Below are 25,319 nucleotides of genomic sequence, written 5' to 3'. Positions count from 1 at the left end.
AGGGAACGTAATGAGGACACGGCTGCAGAGAACGGTGCAGAAATCCCCGTGAGAACTTAGGGGAAGCACAAGAGACACAAACCTAACTGTGGCCGGTCTCCCCAGCGTGCAGCTGTCTCTGATTGCCTCTGGGAGGTCTCTCTGCAGCACTGCACACAGCACTCTCAGACAGTCCCAGCACTCATTGATCGGACATGTACTGCAGATGTGAGCCGCCACCACATACATTAGGGGTGCAGAACCCCAGCATCACGTTACCTGGTGCACTTAACCCCTCACACACCGCTGCCCGGCAGATCCCACCAGATCCATCAATTAGTCAGCAGGAAGTACAGATCCAGCAACATTCTGGCCGGCCCCAGTCACACACACACACACACACACAGCCAGGGCCTGCAGTCCCATCCACACCCTCCCTCCCTCTCTCCTTCCTCCCCCCCTGTACGTCTGCCTCTCCCAGGACTCCACAGACACAACACAGGCGGAGTGCAGGGTGATATCCATACATGTAGCACACAGGCGGAGCGCAGGGTAATATCCATACATGTAGCACACAGGCAGAGCGCAGGGTAATATCCATACATGTAGCACACAGGCGGAGCGCAGGGTGATATCCATACATGTAGCACACAGGCAGAGCGCAGGGTAATATCCATACATGTAGCACACAGGCAGAGCGCAGGGTAATATCCATACATGTAACACACAGGCGGAGCGCAGGGTGATATCCATACATGTAGCACACAGGCGGAGGGCAGGGTGATATCCATACATGTAGCACACAGGCGGAGGGCAGGGTGATATCCATACATGTAGCACACAGGCGGAGCGCAGGGTGATATCCATACATGTAGCACACAGGCGGAGGGCAGGATAATATCCATACATGTAGCACACAGGCGGAGGGCAGGGTGATATCCATACATGTAGCACACAGGCGGAGCGCAGGGTGATATCCATACATGTACCACACAGGCGGAGGGCAGGGTGATATCCATACATGTAACACACAGGCGGAGCGCAGGGTAATATCCATACATGTAACACACAGGCGGAGCGCAGGGTAATATCCATACATGTAGCACACAGGCGGAGTGCAGGGTGATATCCATACATGTAGCACACAGGCGGAGCGCAGGGTAATATCCATACATGTAGCACACAGGCGGAGCGCAGGGTGATATCCATACATGTAGCACACAGGCGGAGCGCAGGGTGATATCCATACATGTAGCACACAGGCGGAGCGCAGGGTGATATCCATACATGTAGCACACAGGCGGAGCGCAGGGTAATATCCATACATGTAGCACACAGGCGGAGCGCAGGGTGATATCCATACATGTAGCACACAGGCGGAGCGCAGGGTGATATCCATACATGTAGCACACAGGCGGAGCGCAGGGTGATATCCATACATGTAGCACACAGGCGGAGTGCAGGGTAATATCCATACATGTAGCACACAGGCGGAGTGATATCCATACATGTAGCACACAGGCGGAGCGCAGGGTGATATCCATACATGTAGCACACAGGCAGAGCGCAGGGTGATATCCATACATGTAGCACACAGGCGGAGCGCAGGGTGATATCCATACATGTAGCACACAGGCGGAGGGCAGGGTGATATCCATACATGTAGCACACAGGCGGAGGGCAGGGTGATATCCATACATGTAACACACAGGCGGAGCGCAGGGTAATATCCATACATGTAGCACACAGGCGGAGCGCAGGGTAATATCCATACATGTAGCACACAGGCGGAGTGCAGGGTGATATCCATACATGTAGCACACAGGCGGAGTGCAGGGTGATATCCATACATGTAGCACACAGGCGGAGCGCAGGGTGATATCCATACATGTAGCACACAGGCGGAGCGCAGGGTGATATCCATACATGTAGCACACAGGCGGAGGGCAGGGTGATATCTATACATGTAGCACACAGGCGGAGTGATATCCATACATGTAGCACACAGGCAGAGCGCAGGGTGATATCCATACATGTAGCACACAGGCAGAGCGCAGGGTGATATCCATACATGTAACACACAGGCGGAGCGCAGGGTAATATCCATACATGTAGCACACAGGCGGAGCGCAGGGTAATATCCATACATGTAGCACACAGGCGGAGTGCAGGATAATATCCATACATGTAGCACACAGGCGGAGCGCAGGGTGATATCCATACATGTAGCACACAGGCGGAGTGCAGGGTGATTCCATACATGTAACACACAGGCGGAGTGCAGGGTAATATCCATACATGTAGCACACAGGCGGAGGGCAAGGAGATATCCATACATGTAGCACACAGGCGGAGCGCAGGGTGATATCCATACATGTAGCACACAGGCGGAGGGCAAGGAGATATCCATACATGTAGCACACAGGCGGAGTGCAGGGAGATATCCATATATGTAGCACACAGGCGGAGTGATATCCATACATGTAGCACACAGGCGGAGCGCAGAGTGATATCCATACATGTAGCACACAGGCGGAGCGCAGGGTGATATCCATACATGTAGCACACAGGCGGAGGGCAGGGTGATATCTATACATGTAGCACACAGGCGGAGTGCAGGATAATATCCATACATGTAGCACACAGGCGGAGCGCAGGGTGATATCCATACATGTAGCACACAGGCGGAGTGCAGGGTGATTCCATACATGTAACACACAGGCGGAGTGCAGGGTAATATCCATACATGTAGCACACAGGCGGAGGGCAAGGAGATATCCATACATGTAGCACACAGGCGGAGCGCAGGGTGATATCCATACATGTAGCACACAGGCGGAGGGCAAGGAGATATCCATACATGTAGCACACAGGCGGAGCGCAGGGTGATATCCATACATGTAGCACACAGGCGGAGCGCAGGGTGATATCCATACATGTAGCACACAGGCGGAGTGCAGGGTAATATCCATACATGTAGCACACAGGCGGAGCGCAGGGTGATATCCATACATGTAGCACACAGGCGGAGTGCAGGGTGATATCCATACATGTAGCACACAGGCGGAGCGCAGGGTGATATCCATACATGTAGCACACAGGCGGAGCGCAGGGTGATATCCATACATGTAGCACACAGGCGGAGCGCAGGGTGATATCCATACATGTAACACACAGGCGGAGCGCAGGGTGATATCCATACATGTAGCACACAGGCGGAGCGCAGGGTGATATCCATACATGAAGCACACAGGCGGAGCGCAGGGTGATATCCATACATGTAGCACACAGGCGGAGCGCAGGGTGATATCCATACATGTAGCACACAGGCGGAGCGCAGGGTGATATCCATACATGTAGCACACAGGCGGAGCGCAGGATAATATCCATACATGTAGCACACAGGCGGAGCGCAGGATAATATCCATACATGTAGCACACAGGCAGAGCGCAGGGTGATATCCATACATGTAGCACACAGGCGGAGCGCAGGGTGATATCCATACATGTAGCACACAGGCGGAGTGCAGGGTGATATCCATACATGTAGCACACAGGCGGAGCGCAGGGTGATATCCATACATGTAGCACACAGGCGGAGGGCAAGGAGATATCCATACATGTAGCACACAGGTGGAGCGCAGGATAATATCCATACATGTAGCACACAGGCGGAGCGCAGGATAATATCCATACATGTAGCACACAGGCAGAGCGCAGGGTGATATCCATACATGTAGCACACAGGCAGAGCGCAGGGTGATATCCATACATGTAACACACAGGCAGAGTGCAGGGTGATATCCATACATGTAGCACACAGGCGGAGCGCAGGATAATATCCATACATGTAGCACACAGGCGGAGCGCAGGGTGATATCCATACATGTAGCACACAGGCGGAGCGCAGGGAGATATCCATACATGTAGCACACAGGCGGAGCGCAGGGTGATATCCATACATGTAGCACACAGGCGGAGTGATATCCATACATGTACCACATAGGCGGAGTGATATCCATACATGTAGCACACAGGCGGAGTGCAGGGTAATATCCATACATGTAGCACACAGGCGGAGTGATATCCATACATGAAGCACACAGGCGGAGCGCAGGGTGATATCCATACATGTAGCACACAGGCGGAGCGCAGGGTGATATCCATACATGTAGCACACAGGTGGAGCGCAGGGTGATATCCATACATGTAGCACACAGGCGGAGCGCAGGATAATATCCATACATGTAGCACACAGGCGGAGCGCAGGATAATATCCATACATGTAGCACACAGGCGGAGCGCAGGGTAATATCCATACATGTAGCACACAGGCGGAGGGCAGGGTGATATCCATACATGTAACACACAGGGGGAGGGCAGGATAATATCCATACATGTAGCACACAGGCAGAGCGCAGGGTAATATCCATACATGTAGCACACAGGCGGAGCGCAGGGTAATATCCATACATGTAGCACACAGGCGGAGGGCAGGGTGATATCCATACATGTAGCACACAGGCAGAGCGCAGGGTGATATCCATACATGTAGCACACAGGCAGAGCGCAGGGTGATATCCATACATGTAGCACACAGGCAGAGCGCAGGGTGATATCCATACATGTAGCACACAGGCGGAGCGCAGGGTGATATCCATACATGTAGCACACAGGGGGAGCGCAGGGTGATATCCATACATGTAGCACACAGACGGAGCGCAGGGTGATATCCATACATGTAACACACAGGCGGAGCGCAGGGTGATATCCATACATGTAGCACACAGGCGGAGCGCAGGGTAATATCCATACATGTAGCACACAGGCGGAGCGCAGGGTAATATCCATACATGTAACACACAGGCAGAGCGCAGGGTGATATCCATACATGTAGCACACAGGCGGAGCGCAGGGTGATATCCATACATGTAGCACACAGGCGGAGGGCAGGGTGATATCCATACATGTAGCACACAGGCGGAGTGCAGGGTAATATCCATACATGTAGCACACAGGCGGAGTGATATCCATACATGAAGCACACAGGCGGAGTGATATCCATACATGTAGCACACAGGTGGAGCGCAGGGTGATATCCATACATGTAGCACACAGGCGGAGTGATATCCATACATGTAGCACACAGGCGGAGCGCAGGGTAATATCCATACATGTAGCACACAGGCGGAGTGCAGGGTAATATCCATACATGTAGCACACAGGCGGAGTGATATCCATACATGAAGCACACAGGTGGAGCGCAGGGTGATATCCATACATGTAGCACACAGGCGGAGTGATATCCATACATGTAGCACACAGGCGGAGCGCAGGGTAATATCCATACATGTAGCACACAGGCGGAGTGCAGGGTAATATCCATACATGTAGCACACAGGCGGAGTGATATCCATACATGAAGCACACAGGTGGAGCGCAGGGTGATATCCATACATGTAGCACACAGGCGGAGTGATATCCATACATGTAGCACACAGGCGGAGTGATATCCATACATGAAGCACACAGGCGGAGGGCAGGGTGATATCCATACATGTAACACACAGGCGGAGCGCAGGGTGATATCCATACATGTAGCACACAGGCGGAGCGCAGGGTGATATCCATACATGTAGCACACAGGCGGAGGGCAGGGTGATATCCATACATGTAGCACACAGGCGGAGCGCAGGGTGATATCCATACATGTAGCACACAGGCGGAGTGCAGGGTGATATCCATACATGTAGCACACAGGTGGAGCGCAGGGTGATATCCATACATGTAGCACACAGGCAGAGTGCAGGGTGATATCCATACATGTAGCACACAGGCGGAGCGCAGGGTGATATCCATACATGTAGCACACAGGCGGAGGGCAGGGTGATATCCATACATGTAGCACACAGGCGGAGTGCAGGGTAATATCCATACATGTAGCACACAGGCGGAGTGATATCCATACATGAAGCACACAGGCGGAGTGATATACATACATGTAGCACACAGGTGGAGCGCAGGGTGATATCCATACATGTAGCACACAGGCGGAGCGCAGGGTAATATCCATACATGTAGCACACAGGCGGAGTGCAGGGTAATATCCATACATGTAGCACACAGGCGGAGTGATATCCATACATGAAGCACACAGGTGGAGCGCAGGGTGATATCCATACATGTAGCACACAGGCGGAGTGATATCCATACATGTAGCACACAGGCAGAGTAATATCCATACATGTAGCACACAGGCTGAGTAATATCCATACATGTAGCACACAGGCGGAGCGCAGGGTAATATCCAGGGCTATTTTTCAGTAGGCTCCAGCAGGAACTGAGGCCCTTATTCTAGTTCACTCTTTCTGACAAAATATTTCTTAGATGGACAAAACCATGTGCATTGCAGGTGAGGCAGGTGTTACTTGTGCAGAGATAATTAGATTTGGGTGGGGTTTTACACCTGCCTCACCTGCAGTGCACATGGTTTTGTCCATCTAAGAAATATTTTGTCAGAAAGAGTGAACTAGAATAAGGGCCTCAGTTCCTGCTGGAGTCTACTGAAAAATAGCCCTGGTAATATCCATACATGTAGTACACAGGCGGAGTGATATCCATACATGTACCACAGAGGCGGAATGATATCCATACATGTAGCACACAGGCGGAGTGATATCCATACATGTAGCACACAGGCGGAGTGATATCCATACATGTAGCACACAGGCGGAGTGATATCCATACATGTAGCACACAGGCGGAGCGCAGGGTAATATCCATACATGTAGCACACAGGCGGAGTGATATCCATACGTGGGGAGTCCTCACAAACACTCAAAGCGTTTCGGATTACCTTCTTCAGGAGTGTATATATAATATATACACTCCTGAAGAAGGTAATCCGAAACGCGTAGCACTGTTATGTCTTATCCACCTGATCGTTAGCAGCTTTGCCTTGGGGTTGCTATCTCATGCTGTTTTAAAAGTCTACTCTGTGTAAGTGCGGACTTATATTAAATACTGTCTTTACGAAAGGATAATTTGCACTATATTGTGTTTTATTCCACCTACTCACATGAATTGTGAGATTGGGTGGATATCATTTCAGGTCACCAAGCCTGCCTGTTGAATTCCATTTTGGGTATATTCTGGATGTTATACCTTTTGGTGTAATCACACTAGCTGCCCTTTGTTTTAATTGCGCTCCACTGTTGGTACTTTCCTATTCTTCCTCTTAAAACCAGGACTGATTAGCTGGGAATTCTCTGGCCACCGGTATGTCTGGGAATAGCCAATATATGGAAAGATATATTGGCGCATCGTGCTGTGTGTATGGGTGATCCGCCAACCGCCTGTATTCACAGACATATCGTTGGTACACACTGGCCGATGGTCCAGCGATATATCACCAAGTGCGTACCCAACTCAACAGCCCAGGTAAGCTGCGAACAAGACACTTTCTAACAATATGCACGATTATTGTGCATATCATCTAGCTTGTTAACGATGCAGGCTCGCGTGGGTCGTTCTCAAACCCCCCTGTTGTCTGTACTTGCAGTTCGATTTTGCCTATGTCGCTTATGACTATTTGTATATTGTTCAGTGCATGCGAGCGATAAATCTAAGGATACGTTTGTCATAAAACCCGATAATCTGTAGAAAAGTGAACGATGTATCTTTATTCTGTGTCACATTGCTCAGTGTGTATGCACTATAACTACATCATTCATTCTGGGGTTCAAGGAAATCGTTTATATGATATTGTTGACTGAGCAGTCGCATTGTGTGTGTGTATGCAGCTTTAAGCACAGGTGATGTCATTAATACCTCAGTTACTTTTATTTATCACCTGTGTGTAAGCATTGGCTATCACTAAAACAACCTGTATTTCAGGCTTACTGACAGCCTGGGAACCCTTATCCTATGCTGACATCAATCTGCTGCTGCTGCACAAGTCCGCTTGTTAATGCTTGGTGGTAGCACTACAAGTAACAGCATGCCTTGCCAGCCTCATTCTTGTGATCGTACTTGCGCAACAAGTGCTTGTACGGGAACACACATCGCTGGTGTCTGGGGGTTTTTTATTTAGGAAATGAAAGAGGAGGAACTTTCCACATTGCAAGCTCCGAGAATTCACACTACTGAGGCCTATCACAGCCTGGAGAGAGATAAAGGCCCTTATTCTGGTTCACTCCTTCTGGCAAATTCCTTCTTAGATGGGCAAAACCATGTGCACTGCAGGTGGGGCAGATGTTACTTGTGCAGAGAGAGTTAGATTTGGTGAGGTATTTTGTTTCTGTGCAGGGTAAATACTGACTGCTTTATTTCTACACTGCAATATAGATCTCACTTTGAGGTGAAACCCCACCCAAATCTACTTCTCTCTGCACAAGTTACATCTGCCCCACCTGCAGAGCAGCATGGGTTTTGTCCATCTAAGAAGGAATTTGCCAGAAGGAATAAGGCCCAAAGTACCAGCCAATCAGCTCCTAGATGCCATGTTACAGGCTAGGTTTGAAAAATGGACAGGAGCTGATTGGTGTGCAGTTTATTTCTCTTCACTTTACCACTCTCCAATGCTTAGTACATCTAACGCATAATGGCCCTTATTCTAGTTCACTCTTTCTGACAAAATCCTTCTTAGATGGACAATACCATTTGCACTGCAGGGGGCCAGATGTTACTTGTGCAGAGAGAATTAGATTTGGGTGGGGTTTTACTTCAAAGTGAGATCTATATTGCAGTGTAAAAATAAAGCAGCCAGTATTTACCCTGCACAGAAACAAAATGACTCACCCAAATCTAATTCTCTCTGCACATGTTACATCTGCCCCCCTGCAGTGCACATGGTTTTGTCCATCTAAGAAGGATTTTGTCAGAAAGAGTGAACTAGAATAAGTGCCAATGTCCGGCGCTCAATACACTGTATCCGCAACCTGTGAGTTCTGATGTGATCAGTTATAATCACGCTCTGATGTCATCAGTTATAATCGCGCTCTGATATCATCCTTTATAATTGCGCTCTGATATCATCGGTTATAATCGTGCTCTGATGTCATCAGTTATAATCTCATTCTGATGTCATCAGTTATAATCGCATTCTGATGTCATCAGTTATAATGGCGCTCTGATGTCATCGGTTATAATCACTGACGTGTTGTAGAAGGAATTACTTGCACTCTGCTGTGAATTATAGCGGATAGAAAAGATATTTCCAGGACCTGTATATACTGCACCATGCCGCATGTTAGGAGAAGGGGTGTGGCCACATACAAATTTATCAATTAGATTTTTTACCATCGATGGTTTGGGCATGTGCCATTCATCCTCTGATGAATGGCGTGTGCACTACATTGACCAGGCTTCCAGTCACAGTGACAGCTGGAATAACTCGCACACTGCCGCCATCACCAGGACAGTCACACAACGTGTCACAGTAACAGGCCCAGGCTGATCCCTATGCAGGGTACGTCCTCTGAATGGCGTGTGCACTACATTGACCAGGCTTCCAGTCACAGTGACAGCTGGAATAACTCGCACAATGCCGCTGTCACCAGGACAGTCACACAACGTGTCCCAGTAACAGGCCCAGGCTGATCCCTATGCAGGGTACGTCCTCTGAATGGCGTGTGCACTACATTGACCAGGCTTCCAGTCACAGTGTCGGACAGAATAACTCGCACACTGCCGCCATCACCAGGACAGTCACACAACGTGTCCCAGTAACAGGCCCAGGCTGATCCCTATGCAGGGTACGTCCTCTGAATGGCATGTGCACTACATTGACCAGGCTTCCAGTCACAGTGACAGCTGGAATAACTCGCACACTGCCGCTGTCACCAGGACAGTCACACAACGTGTCACAGTAACAGGCCCAGGCTGATCCCTATGCAGGGTACGTCCTCTGAATGGCGTGTGCACTACATTGACCAGGCTTCCTGTCACAGTGTCGGACAGAATAACTCGCACACTGCCGCCGTCACCAGGACAGTCACACAACGTGTCACAGTAACAGGCCTAGCCTGATCCCTATGCAGGGTACGTCCTCGTTGCTTGGCTGGTGACAATAGGTCTCCCTGGCAACCCGAATCTATGCAGTGGGCGGAGGCCTCACACACAGGCCCACAATGGCTGCAGCAGGTCTGAGTGATTACTAATCAGGAGGGAACTCTCCTAAGGACTGACAAGCAGATCTCCCGTCCGGATCACCGCCGCACAGACTGATCACATTTACCATCATTCTCCACTATCACGTATGAATATTAGACTGAAAGGGCCTATGTACTAAGCCTTGGGGAGAGATAAAGTACTGACCAGTTGGCTCCTAACTGCCATTTTGCACAGCTAGGAGCTGGTTAGTGGGCACTGTATCGCTCTCCTATGCTTAGTACATAGGCACCATGCACAGACACATAGATGTATAATACAGAGAGACACACACGGGCGTATTTACTAAGATGGTCAGAATCTTCTTATACCCCTTTCAGACATACGCGAAAATCCCAGGTTTTTTCACATGAACGCGCCCAAACCCGGGACTAGCGTATGTCTGAAAGGGTATACCTGGGATTGCTACAGGCAACATCCCAATAGAACTCCCATCTTTGGGGGAAATTGACCAAGATGGGAGTTTAATTTCGGATGGGATGTTGCTATGGGCAACCAATCAGATACTCTCTATAATTTAGAAGTGGATTGTGATTGGTTGTCAATAGCAACATCCCATGTGAAATAGAAGTCACATGTCTGCTCCCAGCCCCAGAGCGCATCGCAGAGAGCAGCTGTCATCGCGTATGTACATATGGGATAGGTAGCGGCACAGTGGGCGGAGGGAAGTACCGCGAGAGGTTGGTACGTCCCACTTACCTCAGCCCCTACAGACGTGCATCAGACGCGGACGTTCTCCATAACTAATAGCGGCAGGACGGATGGGGGTCAGCGCGCTACCCTCTGGGAACCCCACTCAGTCTGATCACTGATACTAAAATAATCCCGGCAGAATTTCCCACCATTTCAAAATATCTTTTTCCTCTGGAAACATTTCTGTAACCTTTAGCCGCCGGCTCCCCGGAGATGTGCGGACGGCTCTGTTCTGCTGTACATAAAGTATTTCTCCCGATATTAGCAGTGTTCCGTATACAGTAAGGGGATACAGGACACAGCAGTGGGCAGGATACAGTAAGGGGATACAGGACACAGCAGTGGGCAGGATACAGTAAGGGGATACAGGACACAGCAGTGGGCAGGATACAGTAAGGTGATACAGGACACAGCAGTGGGCAGGATACAGTACAGGGATACAGGACACAGCAGTGGGCAGGATACAGTAAGGGGATACAGGACACAGCAGTGGGAAGGATACAGTAAGGGGATACAGGACACAGCAGTGGGCAGGATACAGTAAGGGGATACAGGACACAACAGTGGGCAGGATACAGTAAGGGGATACAGGACACAGCAGTGGACAGGATACAGTACACAGCAGTGGGCAGGATACAGTAAGGGGATACAGGACACAGCAGTGGGCAGGATACAGTAAGGGGATACAGGACACAGCAGTGGGCAGGATACAGTAAGGGGATACAGGACACAGCAGTGGGCAGGATACAGTAAGGGGATACAGGACACAGCAGTGGGCAGGATACAGTAAGGAGATACAGGACACAGCAGTGGGCAGGATACAGTACGGGGATACAGGACACAGCAGTGGGCAGGATACAGTAAGGGGATACAGGACACAGCAGTGGACAGGATACAGTAAGGGGATACAGGACACAGCAGTGGGCAGGATACAGTAAGGTGATACAGGACACAGCAGTGGGCAGGATACAGTACGGGGATACAGGACACAGCAGTGGGCAGGATACAGTAAGGGGATACAGGACACAGCAGTGGGAAGGATACAGTAAGGGGATACAGGACACAGCAGTGGACAGGATACAGTAAGGGGATACAGGACACAGCAGTGGGCAGGATACAGTAAGGTGATACAGGACACAGCAGTGGGCAGGATACAGTACGGGGATACAGGACACAGCAGTGGGCAGGATACAGTAAGGGGATACAGGACACAGCAGTGGGCAGGATACAGTAAGGGGATAAAGGACACAGCAGTGGGCAGGATACAGTAAGGGGATACAGGACACAGCAGTGGACAGGATACAGTAAGGGGATACAGGACACAGCAGTGGGCAGGATACAGTAAGGTGATACAGGACACAGCAGTGGGCAGGATACAGTAAGGGGATAAAGGACACAGCAGTGGGCAGGATACAGTAAGGGGATACAGGACACAACAGTGGGCAGGATACAGTAAGGGAATACAGGACACAGCAGTGGACAGGATACAGTACGGGGATACAGTACACAGCAGTGGGCAGGATACAGTAAGGGGATACAGGACACAGCAGTGGGCAGGATACAGTAAGGGGATACAGGACACAGCAGTGGGCAGGATACAGTAAGGGGATACAGGACACAGCAGTGGGCAGGATACAGTAAGGGGATACAGGACACAGCAGTGGACAGGATACAGTAAGGGGATACAGGACACAGCAGTGGGCAGGATACAGTAAGGGGATACAGGACACAACAGTGGGCAGGATACAGTAAGGGGATACAGGACACAGCAGTGGACAGGATACAGTACGGGGATACAGTACACAGCAGTGGGCAGGATACAGTAAGGGGATACAGGACACAGCAGTGGGCAGGATACAGTAAGGGGATACAGGACACAGCAGTGGGCAGGATACAGTACAGGGATACAGTACACAGCAGTGGGCAGGATACAGTAAGGGGATACAGGACACAGCAGTGGGCAGGATACAGTACGGGGATACAGGACACAGCAGTGGGCAGGATACAGTAAGGGGATACAGGACACAGCAGTGGGTAGGATACAGTACGGGGATACAGTACACAGCAGTGGGCAGGATACAGTAAGGGGATACAGGACACAGCAGTGTTCCATATACAGTAAGGGGATACAGTACACAGCAGTGTTCCGTATACAGTACAGGGACACAGGACACAGCAGTGGGCAGGATACAGTAAGGGGATACAGTACACAGCAGTGTTCTGTATACAGTAAGGGGATACAGGACACAGCAGTGGGCAGGATACAGTAAGGGGATACAGTACACAGCAGTGGAAAGGATACAGTAAGGGGATACAGGACACAGCAGTGTTCCGGATACAGTACATAGCAGTGGGCAGGATACAGTAAGGGGATACAGGACACAGCAGTGCTCTGAATACAGTAAGGGGATACAGGACACAGCAGTGGGCAGGATACAGTAAGGGGATACAGGACACAGCGGTGGGCAGGATACAGTAAGGGGATACAGGACACAGCAGTGGGCAGGATACAGTAAGGGGATACAGGACACAGCAGTGGGCAGGATACAGTACGGGGATACAGGACACAGCAGTGGGCAGGATACAGTATGGGGATACAGGACACAGCAGTGGACAGGATACAGTACGGGGATACAGGACACAGCAGTGGGCAGGATACAGTAAGGGGATACAGGACACAGCAGTGGGCAGGATACAGTACGGGGATACAGTACACAGCAGTGGGCAGGATACAGTAAGGGGATACAGTACACAGCAGTGTTCCGTATACAGTAAGGGGATACAGTAAACAGCAGTGTTCCGTATACAGTACAGGGATACAGGACACAGCAGTGGGCAGGATACAGTAAGGGGATACAGTACACAGCAGTGTTCTGTATACAGTAAGGGGATACAGGACACAGCAGTGGGCAGGATACAGTAAGGGGATACAGTACACAGCAGTGTTCCGTATACAGTACGGGGATACAGGACACAGCAGTGGGCAGGATACAGTAAGGGGATACAGTACACAGCAGTGTTCTGTATACAGTAAGGGGATCAGAACACAGCAGTGGGCAGGATACAGTAAGGGGATACAGGACACAGAAGTGTTCTGTATACAGTACGGGGATACAGTACACAGCAGTGGGCAGGATACAGTAAGGGGATACAGTACACAGCAGTGTTCGGTATACAGTAAGGGGATCAGAACACAGCAGTGGGCAGGATACAGTAAGGGGATACAGGACACAGCAGTGTTCCGTATACAGTACGGGGATACAGTACACATCAGTGGGCAGGATACAGTAAGGTGATACAGTACACAGCAGTGTTCTGTATACAGTAAGGGGATACAGGACACAGCAGTGGGCAGGATACAGTAAGGGGATACAGTACACAGCAGTGTTCCGTATACAGTACAGGGATACAGGACACAGCAGTGGGCAGGATACAGTAAGGGGATACAGTACACAGCAGTGTTCCGTATACAGTACGGGGATACAGTACACAGCAGTGGGCAGGATACAGTAAGGGGATACAGTGCACAGCAGTGGGCAGGATACAGTAAGGGGATACAGTACACAGCAGTGGGCAGGATACAGTAAGGGGATACAGGACACAGCAGTGTTCCGTATACAGTACGGGGATACAGGACACAGCAGTGGGCAGGATATAGTAAGGGGATACAGTACACAGCAGTGTTCTGTATACAGTAAGGGGATCAGAACACAGCAGTGGGCAGGATACAGTAAGGGGATACAGGACACAGCAGTGTTCTGTATACAGTAAGGGGATCAGAACACAGCAGTGGGCAGGATACAGTAAGGGGATACAGGACACAGCAGTGTTCCGTATACAGTACGGGGATACAGTGCACAGCAGTGGGCAGGATACAGTAAGGTGATACAGTACACAGCAGTGTTCTGTATACAGTAAGGGGATACAGGAAACAGCAGTGTTCTGTATACAGTAAGGGGATCAGAACACAGCAGTGGGCAGGATACAGTAAGGGGATACAGGACACAGCAGTGTTCCGTATACAGTACGGGGATACAGTACACAGCAGTGGGCAGGATACAGTAAGGTGATACAGTACACAGCAGTGTTCTGTATACAGTAAGGGGATACAGAAAACAGCAGTGTTCCGTATACAGTAAGGGGATACAGTACACAGCAGTGTTCCGTATACAGTACGGGGATACAGTACACAGCAGTGGGCAGGATACAGTAAGGGGATACAGTGCACAGCAGTGGGCAGGATACAGTAAGGGGATACAGTACACAGCAGTGGGCAGGATACAGTAAGGGGATACAGGACACAGCAGTGTTCCGTATACAGTACGGGGATACAGGACACAGCAGTGGGCAGGATACAGTAAGGGGATACAGTACACAGCAGTGGGCAGGATACAGTACACAGCAGTGTTCTGTATACAGTAAGGGGATACAGGACACAGCAGTGTTCCGTATACAGTACGGGAATACAGGACACAGCAGTGGGCAGGATACAGTAAGGGGATACAGTACACAGCAGTGGGCAGGATACAGTAAGGGGATACAGTGCACAGCAGTGGGCAGGATACAGTAAGGGAATACAGTACACAGCAGTGTTCTGTATACAGTACGGGGATACAGGACACAGCAGTGGGCAGGATACAGTAAGGGGATACAGTACACAGCAGTGTTCCAGATACACTACTGGGATACAGTACACAGCAATGGGCAGGATACAGTAAGGTAATACAGCAAGGAGATACAGGACACAGCAATGTTCCGGATACAGTACATAGCAGTGGGCAGGATACAGTAAGGGGATACAGTACACAGCAGTGTTCTGTATACAGTAAGGGGATACAGGACACAGCAGTGGGCAGGATACAGTAAGGGGATATAGTACACAGCAGTGTTCCGTATACAGTAAGGGGATACAGGACACAGCAGTGGGCAGGATACAGTAAGGGGATACAGTACACAGCAGTGCGCAGGATACAGAAAGGAGATACGCAGGTATATGTAACCATTATCTCTGAATTCTATTATCATGTAGTGTTCAGGATTGGTTACTAATACTACTCAGTGTGCTGTGAGAACCAATGTCTTGTTACTTACCCAGTATTAACCCCTCCCTCATGCACCTGAGTAATATTACTGAACTAATTGAGCATCTACCACTATCTGTATGAATGTTGTGAGAGGCAGAGAGGAGCTTGCATTAGGCGGAGATGCAGGTCCTGATATGCAACATGGAGTAGTCTGGGGTTGCTCCAAGGTAGGTAGCTCTTAGTTCAGATATACCAAGTAAGGAGCCATTATCATGTGGCTCCTTTCTGGTTAATCGTAGACCCAATTTAGGGTAACGGAGGTGAGGGGTGCGGTGCCCCTGGACTGGTTAGGCTGGGTGGCTTTAGTGCGGCATGCCCTTACATTCTATTAACACTTTTCCCTCACTAACACTATCTCTCTCTTATTTTAATTACATTTCATTTATCTCTCTCTTTTTATATAGCTTCGGCTTCCTATCACTAATTATTAACACTTAGTATCTCACTGGCATGCCGCACTGGGATTCCCAGCTTATGATGGTTTTTGGGGTGCCATACCCTGCACCTAGATATAGCTCTAGGGACCCCCAATATACAGAGAAGCCTTGACGCGGCTTGGGGGCATGACATACACCTGCGCAGGTATATGTAACCAATATCTCTGAATTCTATTATCATGTAGTGTTCAAGATTGGTTGCTAAAACTATTCAGTGAGCTGGGGGAACCATGTATTGTTACTTACTAAGTATTAACCCCTCCCTTGCATGCACCTGAAAAGTTTTACTGAACTAATTTGAGCATCTACCACTATCTGTATACAGTAAGGAGATACAGGACCTAGCAATGGGCAGGATACAGTAAGGGGATACAGGACACAGAAGTGGGCAGGATACAGTAAGGGGATACAGGACACAGCAGTGGGCAGGATACAGTAAGGGGATACAGGACACAGAAGTGGGCAGGATACAGTAAGGGGATACAGGACACAGCAGTGGGCAGGATACAGTAAGGGGATACAGGACACAGAAGTGGGCAGGATACAGTAAGGGGATACAGGACACAGCAGTGGGCAGGATACAGTAAGGGGATACAGGACACAGAAGTGGGCAGGATACAGTAAGGGGATACAGGACACAGTAGTGGGAAGGATTCCATTAGGGGTACAACAGTAGGTAGGATACAGTTAGGGGCACAGCAGTGGGCAGGATACAGTAAGGGGATACAGGACACACCAGTGTGCAGGATACAGTAAGGGGATACAGGACACAGCAGTTAGCAGGATACAGTTAGGGGCACAGCAGTGTGCATGGTACAGTAAGGGGACACATCACTGGGCAGGCAGGATACAGTTAGAGGCACTGCAGTGGGCAGGATACAGTTAGGGGCACAGCAGTGGGCAGGAAACCGTTAGGGGTACATCAGTGGGTAGGATACAGTTAGGGGTACAGCACTGGGCAGGATACAGTAAGGGGTACAGCAGTGGGTAGGAAACAGTTAGGGGCACAGCAGTGGGCAGGATACCGTTAGGGGTACATCAGTGGGTAGGATACAGTTAGGGGTACAGCACTGGGCAGGAAACAGTAAGGGAATACAGGACACAGCAGTAGGCAGGACACAGTAAGGGGATACAGGACACAGCAGTGGGCAGGATACAGTAAGGGGTACAGCAGTGGGTTGGGTACAGTTAGAGGCACAGCAGTGGGCAGGATACCGTTAGGGGTACATCAGTGGGTAGGATACAGTTAGGGATACAGCACTGTGCAGGTTACAGTAAGGGGATACAGGACACAGCAGTAGGCAGGACACAGTAAGGTTGCATAGCAGTGGGTAGGGTACAGTTAGAGGCACAGCAGTGGGCAGGATACCGTTAGGGGTACATCAGTGGGTAGGATACAGTTAGGGATACAGCACTGTGCAGGTTACAGTAAGGGGATACAGGACACAGCAGTAGGCAGGACACAGTAAGGTTGCATAGCAGTGGGTAGGGTACAGTTAGAGGCACAGCAGTGGGCAGGATACCGTTAGGGGTACATCAGTGGGTAGGATACAGTTAGGGATACAGCACTGGGCAGGATACAGTAAGGGGATACAGGACACAGCAGTAGGCAGGACACAGTAAGGGTGCACAGCAGTGGGTAGGGCACAGTTAGAGGCACAGCAGTGGGCAGGATACCGTTAGGGGTACATCAGTGGGTAGGATACAGTTAGGGATACAGCACTGGGCAGGATACAGTAAGGGGATACAGGACACAGCAGTAGGCAGGACACAGTAAGGGTGCACAGCAGTGGGTAGGGTACAGTTAGAGGCACAGAAGTGGGCAGGATACCGTTAGGGGTACATCAGTGGGTAGGATACAGTTAGGGATACAGCACTGGGCAGGATACAGTAAGGGGATACAGGACACAGCAGTAGGCAGGACACAGTAAGGTTGCATAGCAGTGGGTAGGGTACAGTTAGAGGCACAGCAGTGGGCAGGATACCGTTAGGGGTACATCAGTGGGTAGGATACAGTTAGGGATACAGCACTGTGCAGGATACAGTAAGGGGATACAGGACACAGCAGTAGGCAGGTGCACAGCAGTGGGTAGGGTACAGTAGGGATACTCAGTGTAGTATAGGGTATACTGTAGGTACTTACTTTGATGGTCGCGCCGGGGCAGTTGGCTCTGTGGAGAGAAGTGATGTATATTAGGGTCAGTAGGAGGAATATTGCTGTGTATAACGTGACTGGCACTTACTATGCCCGCACCTGAGGTCTGTAACTGGTGGGCAGATATAACACAGGGCAATAAGCCCGGTCTGTGGTGAGAACGGGTGTCTCTGCTAGGAAAGGATTACCGACGGGCGATGACATAGCTACCAGGAGGGCGATCCCCTGCGTGTACCAGTTACTTATCTGCCTAATAATATAGTGGTGGAGAAGGCTACAGGGCTGTATACAGAGAGAGGGGACCAGCGTGTTATAGGGGGAAGCAAGTGCTCAATTCATAGCAGAAGACATTCATCAGCCCCTTGTCCTATCAATGATGCCCATTGTCTGCCACAGTAGCCAGATGCATTCCCGTACAGTCACATGACCATGACGTCACCATGTTGTTACTCTGTAGCCATGTACAGATGAGATGATACAAAGGATACACACTGTACAGAGATCATATAAAGGATACACACTGTACAGAGATCATATAAAGGATACACACTGTACAGAGATCATATAAAGGATACACACTGTACAGAGATCATATAAAGGATACACACTGTACAGAGATCATATAAAGGATACACACTGTACAGAGATCATATAAAGGATACACACTGTACAGAGATCATATAAAGGATACACACTGTACAGAGATCATATAAAGGATACACACTGTACAGAGATCATATAAAGGATACACACTGTACAGAGATCATATAATGGATACACACTGTACAGAGATCATATAAAGGATACACACTGTACAGAGATCATATAAAGGATACACACTGTACAGAGATCATATAAAGGATACACACTGTACAGAGATCATATAAAGGATACACACTGTACAGAGATCATATAAAGGATACACACTGTACAGAGATCATATAAAGGATACACACTGTACAGATATCATATAAAGGATACACACTGTACATAGATCATATAAAGGATACACACTGTACAGAGATCATATAAAGGATACACACTGTACAGAGATCATATAAAGGATACACACTGTACAGAGATCATACAAAGGGCAGTACGGATGGTGTAATGGTTACATTGCTGCATCACAGCGCTGAGGTCATGGGTTCTATCCCCACCATGTGTTATATATACGGGGCAGTACGGATGGTGTAATGGTTATAGCATTACTGCCTCACAGCGCTGAGGTCATGGGTTCTATCCCCACCATGTGTTATATATACGGGGCAGTACGGATGGTGTAATGGTTACATTGCTGCCTCACAGCGCTGAGGTCATGGGTTCTATTCCCACCATGTGTTATATATACGGGCAGTACAGACGGTGTAATGGTTAGCATTACTGCCTCACAGCACTGAGGTCATGGGTTCTATCCCCACCATGTGTTATATATATATGGGGCAGTACGGATGGTGTAATGGTTACATTACTGCCTCACAGCACTGAGGTCATGGGTTCTATCCCCACCATGTGTTATATATATATACGGGGCAGTACGGATGGTGTAATGGTTACATTACTGCCTCACAGCACTGAGGTCATGGGTTCTATCCCCACCATGTGTTATATATATACGGGGCAGTACGGATGGTGTAATGGTTACATTACTGCCTCACAGCACTGAGGTCATGGGTTCTATCCCCACCATGTGTTATATATATACGGGGCAGTACGGATGGTGTAATGGTTACATTACTGCCTCACAGCACTGAGGTCATGGGTTCTATCCCCACCATGTGTTATATATATATGGGGCAGTACGGATGGTGTAATGGTTACATTACTGCCTCACAGCGCTGAGGTCATGGGTTATATCCCCACCATGTGTTATATATACGGGGCAGTACGGACGGTGTAATGGTTAGCATTACTGCCTCACAGTGCTGAGGTCATGGGTTCTATCCCCACCATGTGTTATATATACGGGGCAGTACGGATGGTGTAATGGTTACATTACTGCCTCACAGTTCTGAGGTCATGGGTTCTATCCCCACCATGTGTTATATATACGGGGCAGTACGGATGGTGTAATGGTTACATTACTGCCTCACAGCACTGAGGTCATGGGTTATATCCCCACCATGTGTTATATATACGGGGCAGTACGGACGGTGTAATGGTTAGCATTACTGCCTCACAGTGCTGAGGTCATGGTTTCTATCCCCACCATGTGTTATATATATATGGGGCAGTACGGATGGTGTAATGGTTACATTACTGCCTCACAGTTCTGAGGTCATGGGTTCTATCCCCACCATGTGTTATATATACGGGGCAGTACGGATGGTGTAATGGTTACATTACTGCCTCACAGCACTGAGGTCATGGGTTCTATCCCCACCATGTGTTATATATACGGGGCAATACGGACGGTGTAATGGTTACATTACTGCCTCACAGCACTGAGGTCATGGGTTCTATCCCCACCATGTGTTATATATACGGGGCAGTACGGATGGTGCAATGGTTATATTACTGCCTCACAGCGCTGAGGTCATGGGTTATATCCCCACCATGTGTTATATATATACGGGGCAGTACGGATGGTGTAATGGTTACATTACTGCCTCACAGCACTGAGGTCATGGGTTCTATTCCCACCATGTGTATATATATACGGGGCAGTACAGACAGTGTAATGGTTACATTACTGCCTCACAGCACTGAGGTCATGGGTTCTATCCCCACCATGTGTTATATATATGGGCAGTACGGATGGTGTAATGGTTATAGCATTACTGCCTCACAGCACTGAGGTCATGGGTTCTATCCCCACCATGTGTTATATATACGGGGCAGTACGGATGGTGTAATGGTTAGCATTACTGCCTCACAGCACTGAGGTCATGGGTTCTATCCCCACCATGTGTTATATATACGGGGCAGTACAGGTGGTGTAATGGTTACATTACTGCCTCACAGCTCTGAGGTCATGGGTTCTATCCCCACCATGTGTTATATATATACAGTGCAGTACGGATGGTGTAATGGTTAGCATTACTGCCTCACAGCACTGAGGTCATGGTCTATCCCCACCATGTGTTATATATACGGGGCAGTACGGATGGTGTAATGGTTACATTACTGCCTCACAGCACTGAGGTCATGGTCTATCCCCACCATGTGTTATATATATAGGGGGCAGTACGGATGGTGTAATAGTTACATTACTGCCTCACAGCACTGAGGTCATGGGTTCTATCCCCACCATGTGTTATATATACGGGGCAGTACGGACAGTGTAATGGTTACATTACTGCCTCACAGCGCTGAGGTCATGGGTTCTATCCCCACCATGTGTTATATATACAGGGCAGTACGGACGGTGTAATGGTTACATTACTGCCTCACAGCACTGAGGTCATGGGTTCTATCCCCACCATGTGTTATATATACAGGGCAGTACGGACGGTGTAATGGTTACATTACTGCCTCACAGCACTGAGGGCATGGGTTCTATCCCCACCATGGTCCTAACTGTGCGGAGTTTGTATATTTTCCCTGTACTTGCGTGGGTTTCCTCCCACAATCCAAAAATATACTGGTAGGCTAATTGGCTCCAAACAAAATTAATTATCCCTAGAATGTCTGTGTGTGTACATGTGGTAGGGAATATAGATTGTAATCTCCACTGGGGCAGGGATTGATGTGAATGTTCAAATATTCTCTGTAAAGCGCTGCAGAATCTGTGTGCGCTATATAATAACTGGTAATATATAAAATAAAAATACAAAGGATATACACTGTACATAGATGATACAATGTATATACACTGTTTCAGTGCAAAGAATAGGACTGTAATGCTGCCCGCAGTGCAGTCGGATGTAATGCGGCCTCAGTGCGGTCGGATGTAATGCGGCCTCAGTGCGGTCGGATGTAATGCGGCCTCAGTGCGGTCGGATGTAATGCGGCCTCAGTGCGGTCGGATGTAATGCGGCCTCAGTGCGGTCGGATGTAATGCGGCCTCAGTGCGGTCGGATGTAATGCGGCCTCAGTGCGGTCGGATGTAATGCGGCCTCAGTGCGGTCGGATGTAATGCGGCCTCAGTGCGGTCGGATGTAATGGGGCCTCAGTGCGGTCGGATGTAATGGGGCCTCAGTGCGGTCGGATGTAATGCGGCCTCAGTGCGGTCGGATGTAATGCGGCCTCAGTGCGGTCGGATGTAATGCGGCCTCAGTGCGGTCGGATGTAATGCGGCCTCAGTGCGGTCGGATGTAATGCGGCCTCAGTGCAGTCGGATGTAATGCGGCCTCAGTGCGGTCGGATGTAATGCGGCCTCAGTGCGGTCGGATGTAATGCGGCCTCAGTGCGGTCGGATGTAATGCGGCCTCAGTGCGGTCGGATGTAATGCGGCCTCAGTGCGGTCGGATGTAATGCGGCCTCAGTGCGGTCGGATGTAATGCGGCCTCAGTGCGGTCGGATGTAATGCGGCCTCAGTGCGGTCGGATGTAATGCGGCCTCAGTGCGGTCGGATGTAATGCGGCCTCAGTGCGGTCGGATGTAATGCGGCCTCAGTGCGGTCGGATGTAATGCGGCCTCAGTGCGGTCGGATGTAATGCGGCCTCAGTGCGGTCGGATGTAATGCGGCCTCAGTGCGGTCGGATGTAATGCGGCCTCAGTGCGGTCGGATGTAATGCGGCCTCAGTGCGGTCGGATGTAATGCGGCCTCAGTGCGGTCGGATGTAATGCGGCCTCAGTGCGGTCGGATGTAATGCGGCCTCAGTGCGGTCGGATGTAATGCGGCCTCAGTGCGGTCGGATGTAATGCGGCCTCAGTGCGGTCGGATGTAATGCGGCCTCAGTGCGGTCGGATGTAATGCGGCCTCAGTGCGGTCGGATGTAATGCGGCCTCAGTGCGGTCGGATGTAATGCGGCCTCAGTGCGGTCGGATGTAATGCGGCCTCAGTGCGGTCGGATGTAATGCGGCCTCAGTGCGGTCGGATGTAATGCGGCCTCAGTGCGGTCGGATGTAATGCGGCCTCAGTGCGGTCGGATGTAATGCGGCCTCAGTGCGGTCGGATGTAATGCGGCCTCAGTGCGGTCGGATGTAATGCGGCCTCAGTGCGGTCGGATGTAATGCGGCCTCAGTGCGGTCGGATGTAATGCGGCCTCAGTGCGGTCGGATGTAATGCGGCCTCAGTGCGGTCGGATGTAATGCGGCCTCAGTGCGGTCGGATGTAATGCGGCCTCAGTGCGGTCGGATGTAATGCGGCCTCAGTGCGGTCGGATGTAATGCGGCCTCAGTGCGGTCGGATGTAATGCGGCCTCAGTGCGGTCGGATGTAATGCGGCCTCAGTGCGGTCGGATGTAATGCGGCCTCAGTGCGGTCGGATGTAATGCGGCCTCAGTGCGGTCGGATGTAATGCGGCCTCAGTGCGGTCGGATGTAATGCGGCCTCAGTGCGGTCGGATGTAATGCGGCCTCAGTGCGGTCGGATGTAATGCGGCCTCAGTGCGGTCGGATGTAATGCGGCCTCAGTGCGGTCGGATGTAATGCGGCCTCAGTGCGGTCGGATGTAATGCGGCCTCAGTGCGGTCGGATGTAATGCGGCCTCAGTGCGGTCGGATGTAATGCGGCCTCAGTGCGGTCGGATGTAATGCGGCCTCAGTGCGGTCGGATGTAATGCGGCCTCAGTGCGGTCGGATGTAATGCGGCCTCAGTGCGGTCGGATGTAATGCGGCCTCAGTGCGGTCGGATGTAATGCGGCCTCAGTGCGGTCGGATGTAATGCGGCCTCAGTGCGGTCGGATGTAATGCGGCCTCAGTGCGGTCGGATGTAATGCGGCCTCAGTGCGGTCGGATGTAATGCGGCCTCAGTGCGGTCGGATGTAATGCGGCCTCAGTGCGGTCGGATGTAATGCGGCCTCAGTGCGGTCGGATGTAATGCGGCCTCAGTGCGGTCGGATGTAATGCGGCCTCAGTGCGGTCGGATGTAATGCGGCCTCAGTGCGGTCGGATGTAATGCGGCCTCAGTGCGGTCGGATGTAATGCGGCCTCAGTGCGGTCGGATGTAATGCGGCCTCAGTGCGGTCGGATGTAATGCGGCCTCAGTGCGGTCGGATGTAATGCTGCCTCAGTGCGGTCGGATGTAATGCTGCTGCGGCCTCAGTGCAGTCGGATGTAATGCTGCCTCAGTGCGGTCGGATGTAATGCTGCCTCAGTGCGGTCGGATGTAATGCTGCCCGCAGTGCCCCCCTGTTTTACATAAACATCCATTCGGAACCTTGGGTGCTGGGAGAAATCATTCAACGGTTGCCGACTATCAAATGATTTTTTTCAGCGCTCCCAGATGTAACCTCTGTAGGGTCCTACATCTGCGAGGAACACCCATGAAACGCTGGGCACGAACCCTCGCCGCCGCAGCCACCACACGCCTCCCACGCGCTCTACTAAGTGTGAACAGGATGGTAAACTTTGAACTCGCCTTTCCTGCTCGCACCCGGTGTATGCGCAGAAATGCAGGTGCACAATCCTCATTGTCTGACTACACAGACACCTGATTACCACTACATGCTCCGGGAGGAAATATCACGGTGTGGGGCAGGGTCGTGGGGCAGGTACTGGTACAGGCTGGGTGGTGCCAGCGGAGATGGCGGGCAGGGAACAGCAGGTACTGGTACAGGCTGGGTGGTGCCAGCGGAGATGGCGGGCAGGGAATAGCAGATACTGGTACAGGCAGGATGGTGCCAGCGGAGATGACGGGCAGGGAACAGCAGGTACTAGTACAGCGGGATGGTGCCAGTGGAGATGGCGGGCAGGGA

The 25,319-nt window shown here is 50.5% G+C and overlaps 1 protein-coding gene across 3 annotated transcripts in view; it reads right to left on the bottom strand.

Annotated features, from left to right (window-relative positions):
- The window catches only part of ARHGEF10L (Rho guanine nucleotide exchange factor 10 like), a 112,843-nt gene that overhangs the window by 51,639 nt on the left and 35,885 nt on the right, over window positions 1-25,319 (bottom strand). For 2 of the 3 annotated variants that reach the window (XM_083161879.1, XM_083161881.1), the window contains exon 4: window positions 18,507-18,534. In XM_083161879.1, the coding sequence (XP_083018005.1) occupies window positions 18,507-18,534 (28 nt within the window). Of the gene's footprint in view, window positions 1-82; window positions 244-18,506; window positions 18,535-25,319 lie in introns of those variants that run through there. The other variant, XM_083161880.1, reaches the window with a different exon arrangement.

Source organism: Crinia signifera, chromosome 19 (assembly GCF_055691185.1).
Source record: "Crinia signifera chromosome 19, ASM5569118v1, whole genome shotgun sequence".
Lineage (NCBI taxonomy): Eukaryota > Metazoa > Chordata > Amphibia > Anura > Myobatrachidae > Crinia > Crinia signifera.
This window is presented reverse-complemented; position numbering and strand designations above follow the sequence as displayed.